Source organism: Oreochromis niloticus, linkage group LG7 (assembly GCF_001858045.2).
Source record: "Oreochromis niloticus isolate F11D_XX linkage group LG7, O_niloticus_UMD_NMBU, whole genome shotgun sequence".
Classification (NCBI taxonomy): domain Eukaryota; kingdom Metazoa; phylum Chordata; class Actinopteri; order Cichliformes; family Cichlidae; genus Oreochromis; species Oreochromis niloticus.
Window position 1 is genome coordinate 12,332,248 of NC_031972.2, and position 21,403 is coordinate 12,353,650.

Here is a 21,403-nt window from a genome sequence, read left to right on the forward strand (position 1 = left end):
TTGTGTTTCTCATTAGCATGGCAGTGCTACAAATCTTAGTGCAAAGTGACTGTACTAACCGACTCTCATTTCAAAATGTCCTAATGATGCTTGCTACAGTGTAGCGGCTCAAGTTAGGCTGAACCCGTTGGCCAGCTTCCCTCAGGGTCACTCCATGGTTGATTACATGGTCCACTATTATAGCTCTGATGTCATCAGCAATTCTATTTCTTACTCTTCTTACCCTTCCTCTCCCCCCTCCTCGTCCTCCTCTTGCTCCTCCTTGTCCTTGTTGTCCTCTTCATCCTGCTTCTTCACCTCCACGTCCTCTTCCTCGGCCTCCTCTACTTCTCATTCTTCCTGCTCCCTCCATTGTACTCCACACACACAGCTTACCTGTATTATAGTGCTTAGGCTGATTGCAAAGTGAACTAATTATCTAAAAAAGTTTTCACATGTGACAGTGTGCCAGACAGTTGGCAAAATAGTGTAAATAATGGCCATAAATGTGTATAGTTTTGCTAGGAGTGTGTTGATCATTTGCAAATTGAGTGTAAAGCCATGAGTTGTGTTTACAGTTCTGCAAAAAGAGTGCTGTGCAGTGGATTGTAGCTACGGGTTTGCAAAGTGTGTGCTACAAAATGGCAAACTGAGTGCAAAGTAGTGTTTGTGCTTTTAGTTTTGCAAACTCAGTGAGTGGTTTTGCTATAAGTATTACAGTTTTTCTCGATTGCTAAAACACATTTCTTGAAACTACGCCTCATATCCGCACAACAGTAAACACAAATCCATAACATCTCACTCAATTCCCCAAACATCCTATTTCCAGGTCAAAATGAAGCTCTACACCCAAAACTATTCACTCCTGCTGAAAAACCGAACTTTGCCCTCAGACATCAAACACAAGCCCTCAAAAACACACACACTACAACAGAGTTTTGCACACTGGTACAATTAATTCAAAACAATAGTTCCAAAACAATTAGGTTGCTTATGGTTCTCCCCTTCAAAACCCTTGTCACATGATAAACACAAAAGACGCAACCAATGTATGTACAGTGGCACATTGTCATTCATGTACTATACAGTACAACACACACCAGAAACATTATCCCACCACAGCATCTTGTCTTTGGTCTGGGTCAGGCCAGAGAATCTCATCCACATCACAGGCTATATTGGCCCCAGCCAGGCAGCGGGGGTAAAATCCTCTTGCATGCCTGATCCACCCCTGGCATGCATCTACTGATATGTCTAGGCAGGCCTCTTCCATGGCCTGAAGGAGGTGAACACGGACATAAGGTTCTCGGTCATACACTTTCCACCGCCATGCCGAAAATAACTCCTCTATCGGGTTTAGAAAGGGGGAGTATGCAGGCAGAAAGATATTAGAAAACTTTGGGTTATTGGTAAACCAGTCACGAACCAGAGCAGCGCGATGGAAGCTGACGTTATCCCACACAACAACGTAGTGAGGCTGCTCTGGCTGTGATGGTTCCCTGTAGTCCAGCTGGAACATATGTTGTCTTAAACCATCAAGAAAAGCAAGGAGAAGCATAGTGTTATAGGGTCCTAGTACGGCATGGCGGTGGAGTACCCCTCGTTGGCTGATGGCTGCGCACATAGTGACATTCCCCCCACGCTGACCAGGGACATTTACAATAGCCCGATGGCCAATTATGTTCCTCCCCCTTTTCCTTCTTTTGGTCAGGTTAAAACCTGCCTCATCCACAAAGATCATTTCATGGCGAACAGGCCGTCCTTCAATCTCAAAGATTCTCTGCAAAACACATAACACAGTAGAGTCAATCGGTACCGTGAACCAAAGTTCAAGAGTGCTGAAATGGCAGCATAAACTGCCATGCTGTGATGGTACACAATACCTTATACAGTATCAAAACTCATACCTGAACATATTCCACACGTTGGTTTTTCACTCTGTCAGAGTTTCGTTCGAAAGGGACTCGGTATGCCTGTTTCATCCGGAATTGATTCTTTCGGAGGATGCGGTCAATTGTGTAGAGGCTGATGGCATTTATGCCTCGAAAAAGATGATCATCCTCAATCACTCTCCTTTGAATCTCTTGCAGGCGGATTACATTATTTGCAATTACCATGTTTACAAGTTCCCTCTCTTGCTCCTCCGACAAAAGCCTTAACCTGCCTCCACCAGGTGGTCGTCTCTGTCCTACAAAAATAGAAGCACTCATTACTGTAACTGTCACACATTCATTTTACAGGAAAATAATGGAAACATACTGAAACTCAAGACACATAAATTCAGTAACTTAAACGTTACTGTACAAAGCAGTCTTACTGCAAGTACACCTACCTGTTTTCCTCCCTGAAGGTTCTGATGATGGAGGCAACAGTGAAGCGACTCAAATTTGGTTGTACTTGTTGCCCAGCCTCCCTCATAGTCATCCCATGGACAAGGACATGGTCAACTAAAGTGGCTCGAATTTCATCCGAGACTGACTGTCTTCGTGCCCTTGCTCTTCCCCTTCCTTGTCGCCGTCGTTCTCCACCTCCACCTCCTTCACCACCTCCTCCTCCTCTTCCATCACGTCCTCCTCTTTCACCATGTCCTTTTTCTCCACCACGTCCTCCTCCTTCACCACGTCCTCTTTCTCCACCACGTCCTCGTCCTTCACCACGTCCTCTTTCTCCACCACGTCCTCCTCTTTCACCACGTCCTCTTTCTCCACCACGTCCTCCTCTTTCACCACGTCCTCTTTCTCCACCACGTCCTCTTCCTTTGCATCTCTTTGGATCCATTGTTTCAAACCTGAATGAGCTGACTTTGGCCCTTTTATCTATCCATCGCAGGTTCTGATTGGTGTGTGCTAAATTTTGACTCCTAGTGTTTCCACCTGGTTAATTGTGTGCTAATTGGGCTCAAGCTATGCTGACTTAAGTTAACATTATTGCATGCTAGTGCTTTCTACATGACTACATGGTGTAAGCACTGTAAAATGTAGGGATTTGTGTGTAGAGTTTTGCAGTACCAGTTCACCAAATTTGAGTCATGTGTCAAAGCAGGGAATAGTGTTTATAGTTCAGGGAAATGGGTGAGCTTTTTGACCAATAGCGTTTATGGTTTTGAAATTTTAGTTTAGAGGCCTGGTTATAGTGTTTAAGCAATCGAGAAAAACTGTAAGATTTAAAAATCTAGGTGGTATTGCTATGGCGAGTAAACTTCAGTAAAAGTAATAAATCACACAGCAATAGTACATTCATGTAGTTGTAAAAAGCATGATAATAAGTAATCCAAAGTATTCAGAATACATTACTCTCATTGAGTAACGTAACGTAATTCATTACAAAATACATTTTGGGGCATGTATTCTGTAATCTGTAGTGGAATACATTTTAAAAGTATCCTTCCCAACACTGTGTCTTAGTTCTGGCCTTGCCATCCTTGCTTTTGTTCGTTATTACTCACTGTTACAGTTTTTTCTGATGGCTTGAGCACATTTTTTGTAACTATTGGCTATTTTTGCAAAACTCTACACACAAATAAGAAAACTCTTCACCCAATCAGCAAAACATTGTAGTTTTCTTGTAAAAGCGAATAACCTTTGCTTAACTCACCACACCTTTGTAAAAATGGTATTTTTGTACCAGACAGTAAACACAAGCCATCAAATTAATAAGCACACAATGCACCAACTACACACTGATGGTATGAATGAAAAACACATCTGGCTTTTGCTTTCTCTGTGCACAAGGTAGGCTATGTCAGTTTGAGCTCATACTTTTGTCATAGATCCGTAAGCATAGAGGGATCCAAACTTCAAGTACTGGTGTTTATTCACACACATCAAAACAAACACAAGTGTTTATTTCCAAGTCAAAACGAAATAGTAATTTCACTGAGGAAAAAAAAGAAATCAGTCTACATTGTGTCATCTCTGTGGATCTGGCCACAAAATTTCGTCTACATCACATGAAATGTCCTGTAGTCCAGCGGTCCCCAACCTTTTTTGTGCCACGGACCGGTTTATGCCAGACAATATTTTCATGGACCGGCCTTTAAGGTGTCGCGGATAAACACAAAAAAATAAAACTAGTACCGGTACCAAAAAAAAAGAAGATTTATTCATAACACATGTGAAAAGACCCAGGAAAAGCGAGTTAACGATAAAAACGATAACAAAATAACGCTGAAAACCGATAAAAACCCTGAAAATCATACATTTCACACCTGAGCCTCAACTCTCGCGGCCCGGTACCAAACGACTCACGGGCCGGTACCGGTCCGAGGCCCGGGAGTTGGGGAGCGCTGCTCTAGTCCAAGGCACAGGGGAAAATATCTTCTGGAATTTTACATCTATGGTATTGTTGTGTTTCTCATTAGCATGGCAGTGCTACAAATCTTAGTGCAAAGTGACTGTACTAACCGACTCTCATTTCAAAATGTCCTAATGATGCTTGCTACAGTGTAGCGGCTCAAGTTAGGCTGAACCCGTTGGCCAGCTTCCCTCAGGGTCACTCCATGGTTGATTACATGGTCCACTATTGTAGCTCTGATGTCATCAGCAATTCTATTTCTTACTCTTCTTACCCTTCCTCTCCCCCCTCCTCGTCCTCCTCTTGCTCCTCCTTGTCCTTGTTGTCCTCTTCATCCTACTTCTTCACCTCCACGTCCTCTTCCTCGGCCTCCTCTACTTCTCACTCTTCCTGCTCCCTCCACTGTACTCCACACACACAGCTTACCTGTATTATAGTGCTTAGGCTGATTGCAAAGTGAACTAATTATCTAAAAAAGTTTTCACATGCGACAGTGTGCCAGACAGTTGGCAAAATAGTGTAAATAATGGCCATAAATGTGTATAGTTTTGCTAGGAGTGTGTTGATCCTTTGCAAATTGAGTGTAAAGGAGTGAGTTGTGTTTACAGTTCTGCAAAAAGAGTGCTGTGCAGTGGATTGTAGCTACAGGTTTGCAAAGTGTGTGTTACAAAATGGCAAACTGAGTGCAAAGCAGTGTTTGTGCTTTTGGTTTTGCAAACTCAGTGAGTGGTTTTGCTATAAGTATTAATAGTTTTAGAAATTGTGCTATAAGAATCACAGTTAGGGTTTAAGCATTCAGAAAAAACTGTAATAAAGCTCACTCGCATCACAGCCTTTGCCTGCATCTTGGGTCCTTTTCTCATAACACCACACGGCTTGCCCTGCAAAACGTGACATAAGAACTATAAATGGTTTAAGACGCACATTCAGGCTTGTGAGACTCATGCAGACACTCAGAAACTGAGCCATGACTCTGTGCTACTTGCAGAAATTTCAGCATCTCAGCCATTCAAAGACACTTTGTATATAGTTTATTTTATATAATATTCAATACAGGACTGTAAATGTAGTCTTGTTCGAGGAATTTTTTTATTCAATGTTTTCATAAGAGTCTTATTTTTATGCAATTATTAGTAACAGGGAGAACACATATTAGGTTCAAGGCCTGGACAAGTTTGAAACCTTTTGTCCTCCACAATGGAAAATGGCTGAAAATAAAAACAGGTATCACTTTAGAAAGCTCCTAATTTTATAAATTCAGCACTCAGCTTTTCCGTCTCCAGTATCATTGAAATTCAGCCAGGTGCTGCTCATTTATTTCACTTTTTCCTGAAACACTTGTATTTAAATCAAGGGTTTTCCCCACCTCTCTGTCATACATGCCAACCCTCCCGATTTTTCCAGGAGAATCCTGAATTTCAGTGCCCCACCCGAAAATGTGCCGGAGCCACCATTCTCCCGAATTTCTCTCGATTTTCCACCCAGACAACAAAATTGAAAAACCATATAGCAGAATTCATAGTGCGGCCCAGCCAATTCCAGTTTCCAACAATGGCGGTAGCTACTTAGTTTTAATATTACTAGTATTACTCTTTCTGGGTCGCAAAATAAACTTTTAACATATTTTCAGGCAAGAATGTAGCTGTGTAAACTTCAAATATCTGAGCCGGCAAGAACAGTAAACTCCCGGCACATCATTTTCAAACCCCCGCGGTCTTTCGCTACTCAGGTTAAACATGATATATAAGTCACTTTGATAACTTAAAAATGAAATTTTTTTTGCTTTTTTCTGTGTTTTATTTGTTCAGGGTTTTCACACAGCTGAATAAACGTCAAACAGAAAACTGATTAAACAGAAGTGTGAGGTCAAGAATTTATGCGAGCGTCCGGTTATATTTTACATAGCAAGGAGTAAACGGCAAGGAGCTCGTGATGTAATGTGTAATGTGTAATGTGAAGGCTAGACCATCCAATTTCACAGTCGCTCACTTCTGGCCTACCCGGCTTTCGAAGGACCCAGCCTTCGCGGTCTAACCGGGCCCGGCTTTCGGAGGCAGCCTCTGAATTTGTACACCTCCGCTGTTTCCGGCCAGCCAATCATAACGGTGACATTTAACTTATTTTATCTGACAAATAAACACTGTAAAATTCAAGTTTTTGTATATATATGTATATGTATACCCCCCCCCCAACAGCCCTTTTGAATGTCTCCCTAATTCTGAGGTCTCAAGGTTGGCAAGTATGCTCTCTGCAAACCTGCCCTATACCACTACACTTCAAAAGGTCTCCCCCCTTCCTTCTTTCACACAATGTGATTGACCTATGGTGTTCCTATAAAAATAAAGTCCCACCCAATGACTGGATTCTCAGCAGGGCTGAAGATCTGTCTCCCACATACCGACAGGCCATTAGGAATTGATATATGAAATTATCTTGCGAGCAGGACATAATTTTATGTGGGCCGTGAGTTTTACACCCCTGCTCTAAGTAATCCAGTTACTGAGTATTAACCAAAAAAATTTTAAATTAAAAAAAAATCAAGTCACATGACATAACTAGAAATAAGACTGTATTCACCTTCCATGACAGAATACTCGAAGGGTTGTTGTCTGTTCATAAGGTTGCAGATTAGCACCAAGCTGGCCTGGGTGTGATTGAATGTGGTTATCAAAGCCATTTAGCCATTATTTCACCACTACACCATTGTTTGTTTATAGTTTTCAGGAAAATTTAGTCTGTAATATAACACTCACCCATAAATGTCAACAAACATGGACACAAAGTAATTCTCGGCAAATTACCTTAATTGCCTGACTAATGGTTCAGATGCCCAGGAGACTTCTTTTCTAGGGTTCTAGTTTCCTGTTTTCCATTAGTTCTTAACCAGTTCTCCATCACATAGATCAACACTTTGAGTTTCGTCTTGATGCATGCTCAATCAAACGCTATGTTCAGATGAACAGAATCAACTTTTGGAGACTTTGAGTTTCATTCCAATCTTGTTGACAATGCCGGTGGCCGTCAGGCAGAGTGGACTAAAAGGGCAGATTCAGCACACAGGTACTCAAAGTGTGACGTGAATTAATTTATTTACAGTGACGAGAGAATAGTGATGGGATTTCCGTCTCTTTTTAGAGAACCGACTCTTTCGGCTCGGCTCACTAAAAAGAGCCAGCTCTTTCGGCTCCCAACTGGCTCTTCAGGTTGTTTTGTTGCTTTAACTTATTATTAACAACAATATAAAATTATGCACAAAAGGAATTACTAATGTAAAAAAGAAACCTGTGTTTTTATTTATATATGTTTATTAAAAAAATATATACGGTGGCCCCTAGAGACAAAGCACGTACAAACTCCAAAAAGCACGTACAAACTCCAAAACACATTTCTAGGGTTAACTGAACTTCCAAAACAGAGCTACCTAGATTACTTAAATTACACAATTGAAAGCATATGTGTATTGTTTGTGTATTTATACACAAGCACTCATATATACTCAAATAATTAAAAAAAATGTTCATTTACCTTTTACTACCACACACCAAATCCGGTCGTTGGTACTTCCTGGCTTGTGTAGCCACTAGGTAACAAAAGCTCAACACTGCGCATAGCATCCTGCAGCACTTCTGTTGTGTTTTGTACATGTTTTGGAGTTTGTACGTGCTTCTGAGTTTTTACGTGTTTTGGAGTTTTTTACGTGTTTTGGTGTTTGTACGTGCTTCGGGGCTTGTACGTGCTTTGGAGTTTGTATGTGCTATGGAGTTTTTGTGTTTTGGAGTTTTTACGTCCTTCGGAGTTTGTACGTGCTTCTGAGTTTTTATGTGCTTTGTCTCTAGCGGCCACCGTAAATATACTTTTATTTATTCACTCCATATAAAATGTAATAAATATATCATATAATACAACAAACAACTATTTACATTTCAACTTTTAATTATTTAAATTTTCAGCTTTTTCCTTTTAAACAAATTTAAAGTTTTAACACTGCAAACCACAACACAATTACATATAAATTAAAATATGAAAATAAAACGAAGATGCACATTCTTTGTCATATGGGCCTGCATGAATAAATTTTCTGAATCCTTTATCATCCGCAACTGAAAATAGTTGTGGACCATTACTATACCTTTCTAATGTGACGTTGTCCCTGACTCTCTTTCTCTTTCTTTCCCTCCTGCTCTGTTCCTTTGCTACTGAAAGTGTAACTACCGCCCACAAGCAGTGGCAGTCCTAGCCTGTTTGGCGCCCTGGGCGAGCACTCCCTCTGCCCCCCCCCCCCCCCCCCCCCCCCCCCCCCCCCCCCCCCCCCCCCCCACACACACACACACACACACACAAACAAAACATATTAAGGATTGTACATTAACATAGAACTGTTGTTGGAACCATACTGAATTTCACCAGAAAAACACACACACACACACACACATATGAAGGGAGAGAGAGTATGCATAATATGCAAATGGCTACCAAACAGCCATCAGAATTCGTCATACAATGAGAACAAGATAAATCAACAATTGACAATAATTGACAATGACTAATTAATATTTAAATCGGTAACATAATGTATTGTTTGGAGTTTAGTCTGTTACTGTTGCTATTTTTACCATTTCTTCTTGGAGCAACTGTAACCCGCATAATTTCCTTAGGGATTAATAAAGTATTCTGATTCTGATTGTTTCAGGATACATGACGTGCCATTATCCAATGACACATCTGCTTACCTGTAGCCTATCTTTTGCTTGTGTCTCCTCCTCTTCTTTTCTTTTTTTTCTAAACTGAGCACCTGATGGCTTTGAACTTTTCTTGTCCATCTTCCATTGGTTTTAATTTTGCACTCCAGAACACCCATCCCCCAACTCGAGGATCAATACAACATAACCTAATAGACCTACAGCTTAGTTCACAGATATGCTTTGTCTAGGGTTTATTTCTGGGATTTCTCACAACCCAGGATTCAATCATGAATACATAATGGGCTTGGATTTACAACATTATGAATGAAATGTGCTCTATTTGGAAGCAGCCGGCCCCCTCCTCTTTCGACAGGTTGTGTGTGAGACTTTAAGTCATCAAACTGTAAATTATAAATTGTTATTGATCCCTTTACCCCTAGTCCTAAAGTGTAGATTTATTTTCTTACTCTTCTTATATTTATTGTTTGTTTACTTGCACTGCTGTAACTGGAGCGGAGATGACAATAAAGTTTACTTTGACTTCAGCAGCAAGCAGGCGCACCGAGGGCTCTCGCGCTCACTTTTCGCGTATAGAATTTTGAAAAAACATCGGTGCAAATTATAAGGCTGTATCATAATGTCTGGTGTTTTCGTGTTTGTTGGTTTGTTTTTATTTTGTTTTATTTTGCGAGTTGGTTATTAGATGCTGCTCCAGCCAGCCAGAGAATCCCCGCTGCCCCGCCCTCTCCTCCCTGTGCCGCAAGCAGCAGGCGCACTATGCTATTCCCAATATGCACAGGCATGACGTCGGGGCAGCATGAATACAAGCAACTTTTTTTTTTTTTTTTTGCCGATGCCTGTGATGCTGCCCCCCACCACGATGCCGCCCCAGGCAACCGCCCTTGTCGCCCGTATCAAAAACCGCTACTGCCCACAAGGCTCAAGGATCGTGTGTGAAGTGAAGCGGGAAAAAAAGTGCGAGAGAAAGGGAGAGAGAAAGAAAAAAAACCCATTGGGAGCCGGCTCGCGTCGTTCACTTCAAAGATCCGGCTCTAAGAGCCGTTTAGTTCGACCGACACATCACTACGAGAGAACACAGACACTATTGAGATGGGCAAGGAGCTATTTACAGGGGGGTGAGTGAGGGCACTATATACAACAGTGTGGCAATACTATTTATAGATGTAGAAACTAAACTAAAACTAAACAAAACTATGCACATGAACAAGAGCTGGGATCTATGCCTAATGAGCACAGGTTACATGAACTTGAGTGGCATGGACATGATTGTGCGACAGGGTTCCAGGAAGTAATTCTTGGCACTGACATGATTAGGTGGATTGCGAGTAGGGATGGGTACCAGTAATGGCACCGGTTCTGAAATGAACGGTAGTAACCAGACCGAAAAGCAGCGCACATTTCGGTGCTTTATTTCGGTGTTTTTTTTTAACTGAGATGTCATACACTTTGGATTCTAGCCAATCATTTTACCTTTGCAAGCGTAGTAGGCGGGCCCAGGTATGTACGTTCTTTTAGAGCAGAGCTACAGATTACAAATGCCCAAGGCGAAGCGGTCAAAAGTCTGGCTGTACTTCACAGCAAAAGATGCAAACTTAGCAGCCTGCAACAAGTGCTTTAAGCTGATACTGTGCAAAGGAGGTAACTCCTCGAATCTGATGAAACACCTGGCGACGCATAGCGTTTTTTTAAAAGCCGAGAAATGCACTGTATTTGATAGCTTGCTGCAAGACCTCACACCGTGCACATCTACTGCGGGTGTGGCGCCTGTTATCGGACCCGGAGTTAGCAACATCCCCTAGGAACCCGAAGAGTAGAGTCCTGGCCCCTAGCCCTGCCAGTGCAGCAGAATGATGACGGATGATGACGGCAGCAGCAGCCATTCTTCTCTGGGTCAGTAGCTTAATGTTGTTCGTGTGTAATTTACGTTGAGTAGGCTAACCACGTTATTAAATTAATGCATGTAAGGTGAACTAGCAAACACCGTCGTAGTTACATGCGGCTGTCTTCTTGTTTGATGGCAGATACTCCCTTCACCCTGGCCAAAAAGGCTAAAATGACCAAAGAAAAAGTGGGAAACACCTAAACATGAGAGGTTTTTGGAGTAAGTTTGTGTTTTCCAGTTGTTTAAGCACTGCTTCCAGCCAAGAGTGATACCATATATGCCCTATAGCTGCAGAAAAGGCTAACATTGTTATCTTTTTACAAAAAAACAGCTAAACATGAGAGGTTTTTGGACAAAAGCTGTGTCCCAAAACGTCGGCCGCATCCTCCGGAGGCCGCATTTGAAGGCCGATTACGTCACAGCCAGGCGACGAAGGCTGTCCCAATTCGTCGACTCCTTCAAATGCGGCTGACAAATGCGTCCTTCATTTCCCCGAATTTGAAGGATGGGTCAGGTGTGTCCTTCGTGGCCCACCATATCCCAGAATTCATAGCGCGGCCCAGCCAAATTTCAGCTGGCAACAATGGCGGCCGCTACTAAGTTTTAAAATTAGTCTTATTAATCTTTCTGGGTCACAAAATAAACTTTCAACATATTTTCAGGCGAGAAAGTAGCTGTGTAAATTTCAAATATCTGCTTGGTTTATCAAGACATCGCATATTTGCAAAAGTGCACCGACGTTTTCGGAGACGTCTGTTACCCACCCGCTCGATAGCAAGCCGGGGGGTTCAATGGTAACTCGAGCCGGCGAGAGCAGCGGACTCCCGGCTTCATCGTTTTCAGACCCCCGCTCTTTCGCTACTCAGGTTAAACATGATATATAAGTCACTCGGATAACTTAAAAATGTAATTGTTTGCCTTTTTTCGGTGTTTTATTTGTTCTGGAGTAAATCGGTTTGGCTGAGATCAAAGTTATTAGATTATTAGATTAAGTAAAACTTTATTAATCCATCGGCTGGGTTCCTCCAGGATTTTCACACAGCTGAATAAACGTCAAACAGAAAACTGATTAAACAGAAGTGTGAGACGGTCGATAATTTATGCCAGTGTCCTGTTGTATTTTAGATAGCAAGGAGCAGACGGCTGAGTTTATTAAACTCCACAGACACAGCGGTGATGCAAATCTGAAGGCTAGACCGTCCCATTTTGGGGCGATCGTGGCTCAAGAGTTGGGAGTTCGCCTTGTAATCGGAAGGTTACCAGTTCGAGCCCCGGCTCGGACAGTCTCGGTCGTTGTGTCCTTGGGCAAGACGCTTCACCCGTTGCCTACTGGTGGTGGTCAGAGGGCCCGGTGGCGCCAGTGTCCGGCAGCCTCGCCTCTGTCAGTGCGCCCCAGGGTGGCTGTGGCTACAACGTAGCTTACCATCACCAGTGTGTGAATGTGTGTGTGAATGGGTGAATGACTGGATATGTAAAGCGCTTTGGGGTCCTTAGGGACCAGAAAAGCGCTATATAAATACAGGCCATTTACCATTTATTTACCATTTCACAGCCTCGCACTTCCGGCCTTCTCGGTCTTCGAAGGACCCGGCCCACGTAGACCGCGAAGGCCGGGTCCTGCGAAGGATGCAGCCGATGTTTTGGGACACAGCTAAAGTGTGTGTTCTTCATTCTTTAAGCACCGGTTCGAGCACAGTTTAAGCACCGGCACCGTTTCAAAAGTACCGGTTTGGTACTGGTATCGGATAAAACCTAAACGATACCCATCCCTAATTACGAGCTGAAGGTCAGAATCTCTGCAACAGTTTCTACTACCTCAGACAGCAGAAACCCAAGAAAAAGGAGGAAGAGGAGGAACCATCATGGAAGGACAAGCCCCTTCGTGGTATATACCACTGGCAGATAGAGGAAGTGGCTGACATCCAGAAATCCTACCAGTGGCTGGACAAAGCTGGACTGAAAGACAGCACAGAGGCACTAATCATGGCAGCACAGGAGCAAGCTCTGAGTACAAGATCCATAGAGGCTGGGGTCTACCACACCAGGCAAGACCTGGTGGCCAGCATAGTATACAGAAATATCTGTGCTGAGTATGGCCTGGAAGTCCCGAGGTCAAAATGGGAGACTCCCCCTAGGGTGGTGGAGAACGACTGAGCTAACATCCTGTGGGACTTCCAGATACAGATGGACAAAATAGTGGTGGCTGGAAGAAGACAGCCGTAGTGATCGACATAGCGATACTGAAAGACAGCAGAATCAGGAAGAAGGAACATGAGAAGCTTGAGAAATACCAAGGGCTCAGAGAAGACCTCGAGAAGACGTGGAGGGTAAAGATAACAGTGGTCCCAGTGGTAATCGGAGCACTAGGTGCAGTGACTCCCAAGCTAGGCGAGTGGTTCCAGCAGATACCAGGAACAACATCGGAGATCTCTGTCCAGAGGAGCGCAGTCCTGGGAACAGCTAAGATACTGTGCAGGATCCTCAAGCTCCCATTCACACCTCCGCTCCGCTGCGTCTCAGCCACCATCCCTCTGGCAGAAAGGGCGCTAGAGCCAGAGTAGGGGAGAGGCGAGCTGGAACAAACCATTTTTTGGGGGGGCTTAAAATATTGCGTCTCAACCAAGTACTGTATGCTTTTTATATTTTTAGTAGTGTGTCACACAAACAGCAAATATTGTAAAAAAAAAAAGTAAGAAACGTTTGGGCGTGCTTTGATTCATTTTGGGGGTGGTTCGATTCACAACGAAATACTAAATGAAGAATTGGAAAAAGCACCGTAATTAAAGAATTGTTTGGTACAGTGACCCCTTGCTCATTGGCCTCTCTCATTTGTCCCATATCAGAGAGACATTACAAATGTCCTAACTTGAGCAAGGCTAAGTGGGTTTAAATGGGCCTTGTTCAAGAAGATGGTATGACTTCATACTTTAAGCATAATAAATATTTAAATAAACATTTCCATTCCCCACCTCTGACTGTGATATGATATTATTATTAATTTTGTTTTTGCGGTGTGTGTGTGTGTGTGTCTTTCCAAAGAAGGCCTCACTCTTATGAGTAAATTGTGATTTATGAGTACATTATAAATTATCAGTAAATGATAATTTATGAGTAAATTATTGGTCATGGCATATGACCGCCCCTCCCTGAGCCTGGTTCAGCTAGAGGTTTCTTCCTGTTAAAAGGGAGGGACGTGAAAGTCTCACTGAGAATATCGAGGATGTGCAGATTGTGAAATGAGAAAAGGCAGACAGTGTCTCTAAGTGGAGTTTGCTCTGACTGGTGGAGGAGCACGTTTGGAACAGACTGGTTGGACTTCGGGCAGAACACATTTACTTGAAATGAACATTCAGCAGTAGGAACGTGAACGAAGATTGAATGAATTTAACACCATTGTCCTAATGGCCATGGTTTTAGTGTCTCGGAAACATTTTCTGTGGGTTCTGTTGTGTGCATGTGCCTTTCCTGCAGGCAACAATGGTAAGAAAGCTTTGAGTTATTTAATGTTAAATTACCACAGGTACACTTAGAAAACAATTCATGGATATGTTAGAGATGAAATCGGAATATTTTATGATTTTGTCAATCTACATAATGTTATTGTTTTTTCTAAAACAAATTTAAATTGGACAGTTTTCAAGCAGAAATAATAGTTTCACGGTTCAAGTTTTATTGTCATATACAGATACAGTGTAGCCACATTTACCCACAATGAAATTCTTTGGCTCGTGTTCCTCAGTTTTACATGAGCATATAGAAAGTGTGCAGTTATATTTAAGAAGAAAATAGCAGGAAAATAAAAATAATAATAGTAATAACAAAAGAAAAAACAAACAAACATTCCTGGTAAGTGAGTTTTGTGTTTCTAGTTGTGATGTACTTATATTTATTTACTTTTTAAATTTCATATAAATGAATGATTACCTGTGTTTTATTTGTGTTTACTGCATGTGTTAACCGTTAAAAAATAACACAAACAAAGTGTTTTTATCTGTCAGTCTCTCATTTTGTTCTAACAATTCTCTGTATTTTCACGAATTGTTAAGTATGCAACATTAAAATCTTGTTCAACAAGTTCAAAACAGAATATTTGGCATGTTTCTTTTTTACTGATTCAGAGCTTCAACTAATTTATTTGTCATGTAACCTGTGAAAAAAATTGTAAAGATCAACCATCATAGTTTTTATACTGAATTTTTTAAATTAAGACTATTGAATTATATAAAAAGAGGCAAAAAGAAGTATTTACACTTGAAATCTGGCTTGAAAATTGCTTTCTGTGAAATGTTTTCTTTGGGTTCTGTTATAACCGTGTGTATCTTTCCTGCAGGCAATAATGATAAGAAAGCTTTAACTCATCATATGTTAAACTTAGAGCCCACTTAACAACCTGTTCATAGGTATGTTAGAATGAAAGTCCTTCAGTTGTGACTGGTTGTTAAAATTTGCAATGTTTAAACTTTTGCTGCCATGATGCCAGATCTCTCTTGGAAATTAGATTTTTACCTGGAAAAATAAAGGATTAATACAAAAATAAAATAATAATAAATATTCAGATATTTACACCTGAAATCAGCCAGTAAATTATCTGTATTTCATTTCATTTCTTAAATCACTAGATTCATAATAACATTCCTACCTTCTGTTAACAGAGCTTTCATCCAATAATCTCAATGATGTAGCTTTAATATCTATATTAAAGCTACATAGTTGAAATATGTTAAAGTGAAACATTTTTTTTTAATCTCTCTCTCTCCTTTAGGCACTTCAAACAATACTAGAGGACCGGACGGAGCATCTGGAGCAGGTTTTCAATATCCTGAGCTCGCAGTTAATAAATCATCAAATGAAACATTTTTAAGAGATGGACTTTCCGAACAGGCACTGAAGTTTCTAAATGGCACTGTGTCCACCATCCTTTTACCTTGCTTCTACACCCTGGTCTGCTCCATCAGTGTGCCAATTAACATCTGTGGTCTGCTGGCCTTTACTCGGGGGATCCGTCCTAAGAAGCCAGCTGCAATATATATGCTGAACCTGGCCTTAGCCGATCTGCTCTTTGCACTGATGCTCCCCTTCAAGATCTCCTACCACTTTGAAGGCAATGACTGGAAATTTGGTCCGTCCATGTGCCGCGTGGTCACAGTTGCCTTTTACTGGAACATGTACTGTTCTGTTCTTCTCATAGCTTGCATCAGTGTGGACCGTCTGCTTGCTGTAGTTTATCCCATTGACTCTCTGGCTTGGAGGAGCTCACACACCACCGTCAAAGCCTGCATAACCATGTGGGTGTTATCCTTCGCTGGCTCTGTGCCTCTTGTTTCTTCTGACCAGACTTTTAACGTCAGTGAGTTGAACATCACCACCTGCCATGATGTCCACTCCACAGATAAGAACACCTGGTTAAAGACATACTTCCTCACCATCTGCTGCATTTTTTTCTTCCTACCTCTGCTCATCACAGTGGTGTCCTACGCTCAGATAATCTGGTCATTGAGCAGAGTCCAACATGATGTTCCAGGAACATCACAGAGGAGAAGAAGAGCAGTGGTAATGACTTTGACTGTGCTGGTGATATTTTTGCTGTGTTTCATGCCCACAAACTGTCTGCTGCTTGCACACTACCTGCAATTAAACGAAGGACCCAAGAAGAGCACAGAGGCACCCGATGGCTCTTACGCACTCTATCTGGTGTTTCTGTGTTTGGGAAGTCTGAACTGCCTCCTGGATCCCCTGCTCTACTACTTTGGATCCTCGCAGTGCCAGAAACAACTATCCAATATGCTGAAGTGTAAGAAGGTGACAGAGAGCAGAGATATCACTCATTCAACAACTGATTCCTGGAGGTTAAGTGTAAGAACAATGCTGAAAACCAGAAACCTGGAAAATACCAAACACTCTGAATTAAACACATCAGTGGACTCTTTCCATCTTCAACAACTGAAACAAGAAACTACTAGTCTGACTAACTCTCACACTGTGCTGACATTTTAATTAACTCTTATGTCTAATTTTAAAGTTTATTTAAAGTGAAAGTTCATTGTAAAATTAATTTTTCTATTCTTTAATGATTTTCTTTCTGAATGTATGTTTATTGATTAAACTGTTACTGAGCTTGAAGTACTGAGATGGAGTGAAATATCTGCCCTCATAGTTTGTTTTATGCTTCCCCCTGCTGGTGCAAACTTTACATTAATTAATGTATATTTAATTCAAGCTTCTTTATTTGATGAATTGATTTATTTGGAATAACACAATGTATGAATATGAGCATCAAAATAATGCTCATAGATATGTCGATATGTAAAAGTGTAGTATCATAAGTGAGGCTGCCTATTTGTGGAATATCCTCCATTCAAGATAATTTTTTTCTGCTTAGGTTTCTTTTTTCTATTTAATATATTAGAATACATAAAAATCTTTGTAGAAGATACATCCATGACAGAAATGAGATATGCTATTATGCTGTGAATTTTCACCACTGTCTCTCTGCTTCTCTGTCCAGCAGGTATTGCCACATTACTGTTAAATAACTGGAGAGTGACCCAAGCGATCTCCATTATCAAGATGCAGTTAAGCTCTTAATCTTACAGAGAAGCTCTTACGTCTGTGCTGGGCTGCAAGTAATGAATATTTGTAATGGATATTTAGTGTTTTCTGTGTGAAAGAGCAGAAAAAAGAGTTATCTTCTCTTGCAGTTCCTTAGCTGTTTTTGTTTGTGCAACCACCAAACCACACCCTTATACTGAAACCTTGGGATACCATCAAATGATATATGACATTTCTAGACACCCAAAAAAATAAATAACTAAAATAAAAGGATGTTATTCTTTCATCCCATTTATCCTTCTTACATTTGCATGAAAACCTCAAAAGCTTTGATAAGTTACATCATAGTTATTCAAGCTCAACAGCTACTGGCAGCATGGGGCATAACGATCATAGCAAATATGTAATAAAAGCCTTGATGTAGATAAAAAAGGAAAATATCAGTTAAAATGTAATGCTGTATGAGTCTCATCTAAATGGCTTGCTTGGTGTTTTCGTATTAAATGCATGGTTGTATTTAAACCTGTGAGTTATTCTCTTGCAAGAAAATAAACAGATGTTCCCTGTTGACTTGTTCTGACTCCATGTTTTCTCTAGTATACAGGCGTCTTTATTTTGGCTCTTTATCCCATCGGAACTGCCACTTCTTTTTAATTTTTGATGTGATGATTTTACGTCCACTTTACTACCATGAAAACATGAAAAACTATAGTTACCTAAATAATTACCTACCTAATAATTGCCTAATAATATGTGTTATATATATATTATTATGTTATACATGAATTTAAAGCAAAAATCCTGCCTTATGTCGAATAAATGAATAATGGCAATGATTAATGGTGAGTAATGGTGAACATAAAATTTTTCAAATTAGACTAACGTTATCCAAATGAATGTGAAAAATGCATTTCATATTCTTGACTATAATTTATTAAGAAAACTTATTTTCCATGCACAAAACATGTTAAGGTGAACGTGATTAGCCGGCAATTTCATAAACAGGTTTAATCTTTGAGAAAACATTCAGAGAAAAACAAAAGTCAAATCAACAGGGACTAAAACAATTGAAAGTCATGTTACATATCATCTCAAAAAAGGCTATTTTGCTGGCTGACAGCAGTAATGACAGCAGAGAGATGCACCCGAGACTTCACTCACAAGTTAGGCAACACTTAAAATGCAATGTACTTTACAAAAATCTTGTGCATTAATTTAATTTAATTGTTGTAGCCTCCTTGTCTAAACAAGGCGTGTTTGTGTTTTGTCTTGATCATACCTAATGATCATTTTTAATGCAACTAAGAGTTTCATTTTTGTCCAAGAGCCTGTAACAAGAGCAACCGTTAACCGTTCCAAATTTAACTCATGATGAAAGCCAGTCACGTTCACAGGTAGCAGACAATTTCAATAAACATGTAGTATCAGGATCAAGATGATTGTCCCCTTAGCTTCTTTCACAATATTAAAAACAACCTAAAATAATGGTATACCGTGTTTTTCAATTAATTTATTATTAGTAATATTATTATTTTAGTTTTCATTTAGTTAGTTCTTACTCTGGTGTTATATCACTGTCCAAGAGTGCAAGCTAATGTGCGTGGTTATTGTCATAGCAACATGTCCGAGCGTTCCGTGACGTAATTGGCATGAGACATGAACGCTAGGTGGACGTCAAGGCAAGAATGTACAAACGGACAAAGTCAACAAAGTGCTACTGATGGAGGAAGGTATGAAGCACATTCCCAGCTCCTTCTATATCAGGTATGATTAAGCTAGATGTCTGATATTTATTTATATTCAAACATGTTAGTATTGTTTCTTTAAAAAGTTGTAAGTTGTTAGAAATAAGTTATTTTTGGATGACTTTTGTTTTTACATAATAGAGGTCTTCTCGCCCGTTCAAGTCCCCTGACATGAATCTTTCCATTTGATGCAGGAAAGCTTTTTTCCAAACAAGGAAAAGAAGCCTCAACTGCCTCTCTTCACATAAACTGTTGCCTGGAAATCACCCGATTTTTCCCAAGCTCAAAAATCAGGATAGCTTGTTTGGTACCATGCCTGCACAAGCATGTTAATTAGGCTCCTGTCATCGTAATGGTTCTGTCAAGAAGTTTCTTCCTGGTAAAAGTGAAAGAGAATCTGAGGATACCAAGCTATTCAAATTCATAAAATACAGGCGCATAAATATGGCTGCAGTTGCTGTTTAAGTGTCGGTTGAAATGCTCGATCCGAGTATTCGAGTTGTGCACAGAACTTCCTATTAAGACCGAGCCTTCACCCCTGCTTGCTCACATGTTCTTCCATATCTGAGGGTTCTCTCCTCCATGATCACTCCTGATGTGCAGGGGTCTGCTAAATTTTCCAACAATTGCAGTAAATGGTTTCAGCTCGATTATTCTTGCAGCACTGAAGAAACATCTATAGCCATGCACCGTGAACAGCAAACATTCAACAAATCAGCTTGTGATGTCCATCTACATGCAATATGGAATTTGGATGAGGCACAGAATAAACTCACTATTGCAGTTTTTCTGTAGATAGAACACCCTCCACAGTGACTCTTTTACATGCTGTCTTTGAACCACTATGTTTTTAGAACACAGATGTCGCCTCAGCATCACTTCTCTATAATTTGGAATTTCAGTTTTTATCTTGAACACTATCTGATCCAAATTATTGTCACTGATTATATTGAATTTTGACTCAGAAATTATAGTCTTGCAGTAACTCTTAGAAAGTTGGCCTTGAGATGGAAAGGATAGACATGTCACAACTGAGAGGTCGGACTAGGTGCAAGGACTTATAGGCCAGACACAGACAGAGGCACAAGTAGATGTGAAAACAGTGCTTTACTTTACAAGTGAGACAAGACTTTAAGGTGACAACTATAAACTGTGAACTATGCCTATACTTTTAAGGTATCGACGATGAACTGTGAACTATGAGACTAAACCAGAAACGAGAAGCGTAATTTGTGAACTAATGTTAAATTCAAAAGTCCATGAAAGTGGTCCAATGGGTGAAGAAGGGGCTGTCACACGGGCGGAGAAGTGCAGAGTCACTAGAATGAGAGTAAACAGGGAGTCTGCTAGGTTCCAATGATTAACGGTAAGTATGATGGGAAATGTTTCTAATGGCTTACAGGTTGCAGGTGGAGTACGGCGTGGAAGGAGGGCAGTCCAAAGGTCTGGGTGAGGTTTCACTCCTGAGTGAATCCAAAATGTACTGCTCCAGAAGCTGTGGCAGGGAGGCAGGCAGGTGGAGTGCAGCGGGGAAGTGAGCGTAACCAGACTGTGTGATTGGAGGAAGACCAGCATCCAAAATGAAGCTGAGTATTGTTTAAAAGAGCAACGTGATGACCAGCCAGGTTATTAGAACAGAGAAAACACAATAAGAGAGAATACTGAGGAAATCACAAGTGAGCTTGGCAGCCTAACACTAACACTGGTTAGCTGTAGATCTGATGGAGAACTTCTGAGTATTCTGGTCTTAAATACGGGTAGCTTGATTGCAGACAGGTGAGATGGCTTAATGGAGACTCTGGCCTGAGGTGGAGCCCTAGGGCTATGGAAAAACACTGCACTCATCCCGACCATGACAAGATGTTGCTTCAGTAAAAGATGGTTTCAGGGAATTAACATTTTGAAACGTTGGAAATTTGACGCCTGGTTTGCTTGGTAACCATCCTAGAACACAGCAAATATTATACCAATAAGCATAGTTCTGTAACAAAAGATGGGCAATTCAAGATAATTAAACTGTGACAGATTAGCTAGAGATTTGTATTTTAGGCGGGCACGTGAGTGGGATTAATGTTGTTGGTGCTGATGTGACACTGCTCATGCTAGAGGTGTAAGAAGTTAAAAATGTATACTGAATCAGAATTACTACTTTGACACGAGCTAATTTAATTCAAAAATGTGAGTTTAAAGAGAATCAACTGCAATATTATACCACGGAAATATAAAATTCTGCCAGCTAATTTACATGACTA

At 40.8% G+C, this 21,403-nt stretch overlaps 2 protein-coding genes and 1 long non-coding RNA gene across 3 annotated transcripts; 1 reads left to right on the forward strand and 2 right to left on the reverse strand.

Moving 5' to 3' along the window:
* Window positions 1-691: 691 nt before the first annotated feature.
* LOC109202749 (uncharacterized) lies at window positions 692-2,536 on the reverse strand. Its single transcript, XM_019360717.2, has 2 exons — window positions 1,887-2,536; window positions 692-1,759 (listed from the first exon to the last, which is right to left on the reverse strand). The coding sequence occupies exons 1-2, from the start codon at window positions 2,187-2,189 to the stop codon at window positions 1,088-1,090; spliced, it is 975 nt and encodes a 324-aa protein (XP_019216262.2). The 5' UTR covers window positions 2,190-2,536; the 3' UTR covers window positions 692-1,087.
* An 11,540-nt stretch (window positions 2,537-14,076) lies between these two features.
* On the forward strand, window positions 14,077-17,974 carry LOC100695247 (proteinase-activated receptor 1). Its single transcript, XM_005459694.2, has 2 exons — window positions 14,077-14,337; window positions 15,620-17,974. Exons 1-2 carry the CDS (start codon window positions 14,259-14,261, stop codon window positions 16,849-16,851), a joined length of 1,311 nt encoding a protein of 436 aa, XP_005459751.1. The 5' UTR covers window positions 14,077-14,258; the 3' UTR covers window positions 16,852-17,974.
* Window positions 17,975-20,181: 2,207 nt separating this feature from the next.
* LOC102081814 (uncharacterized) lies at window positions 20,182-21,199 on the reverse strand. Its single transcript, XR_002063011.1, has 3 exons — window positions 20,853-21,199; window positions 20,552-20,700; window positions 20,182-20,470 (listed from the first exon to the last, which is right to left on the reverse strand). It is a non-coding gene; the product is annotated as an uncharacterized LOC102081814 (long non-coding RNA).
* Window positions 21,200-21,403: the final 204 nt, after the last annotated feature.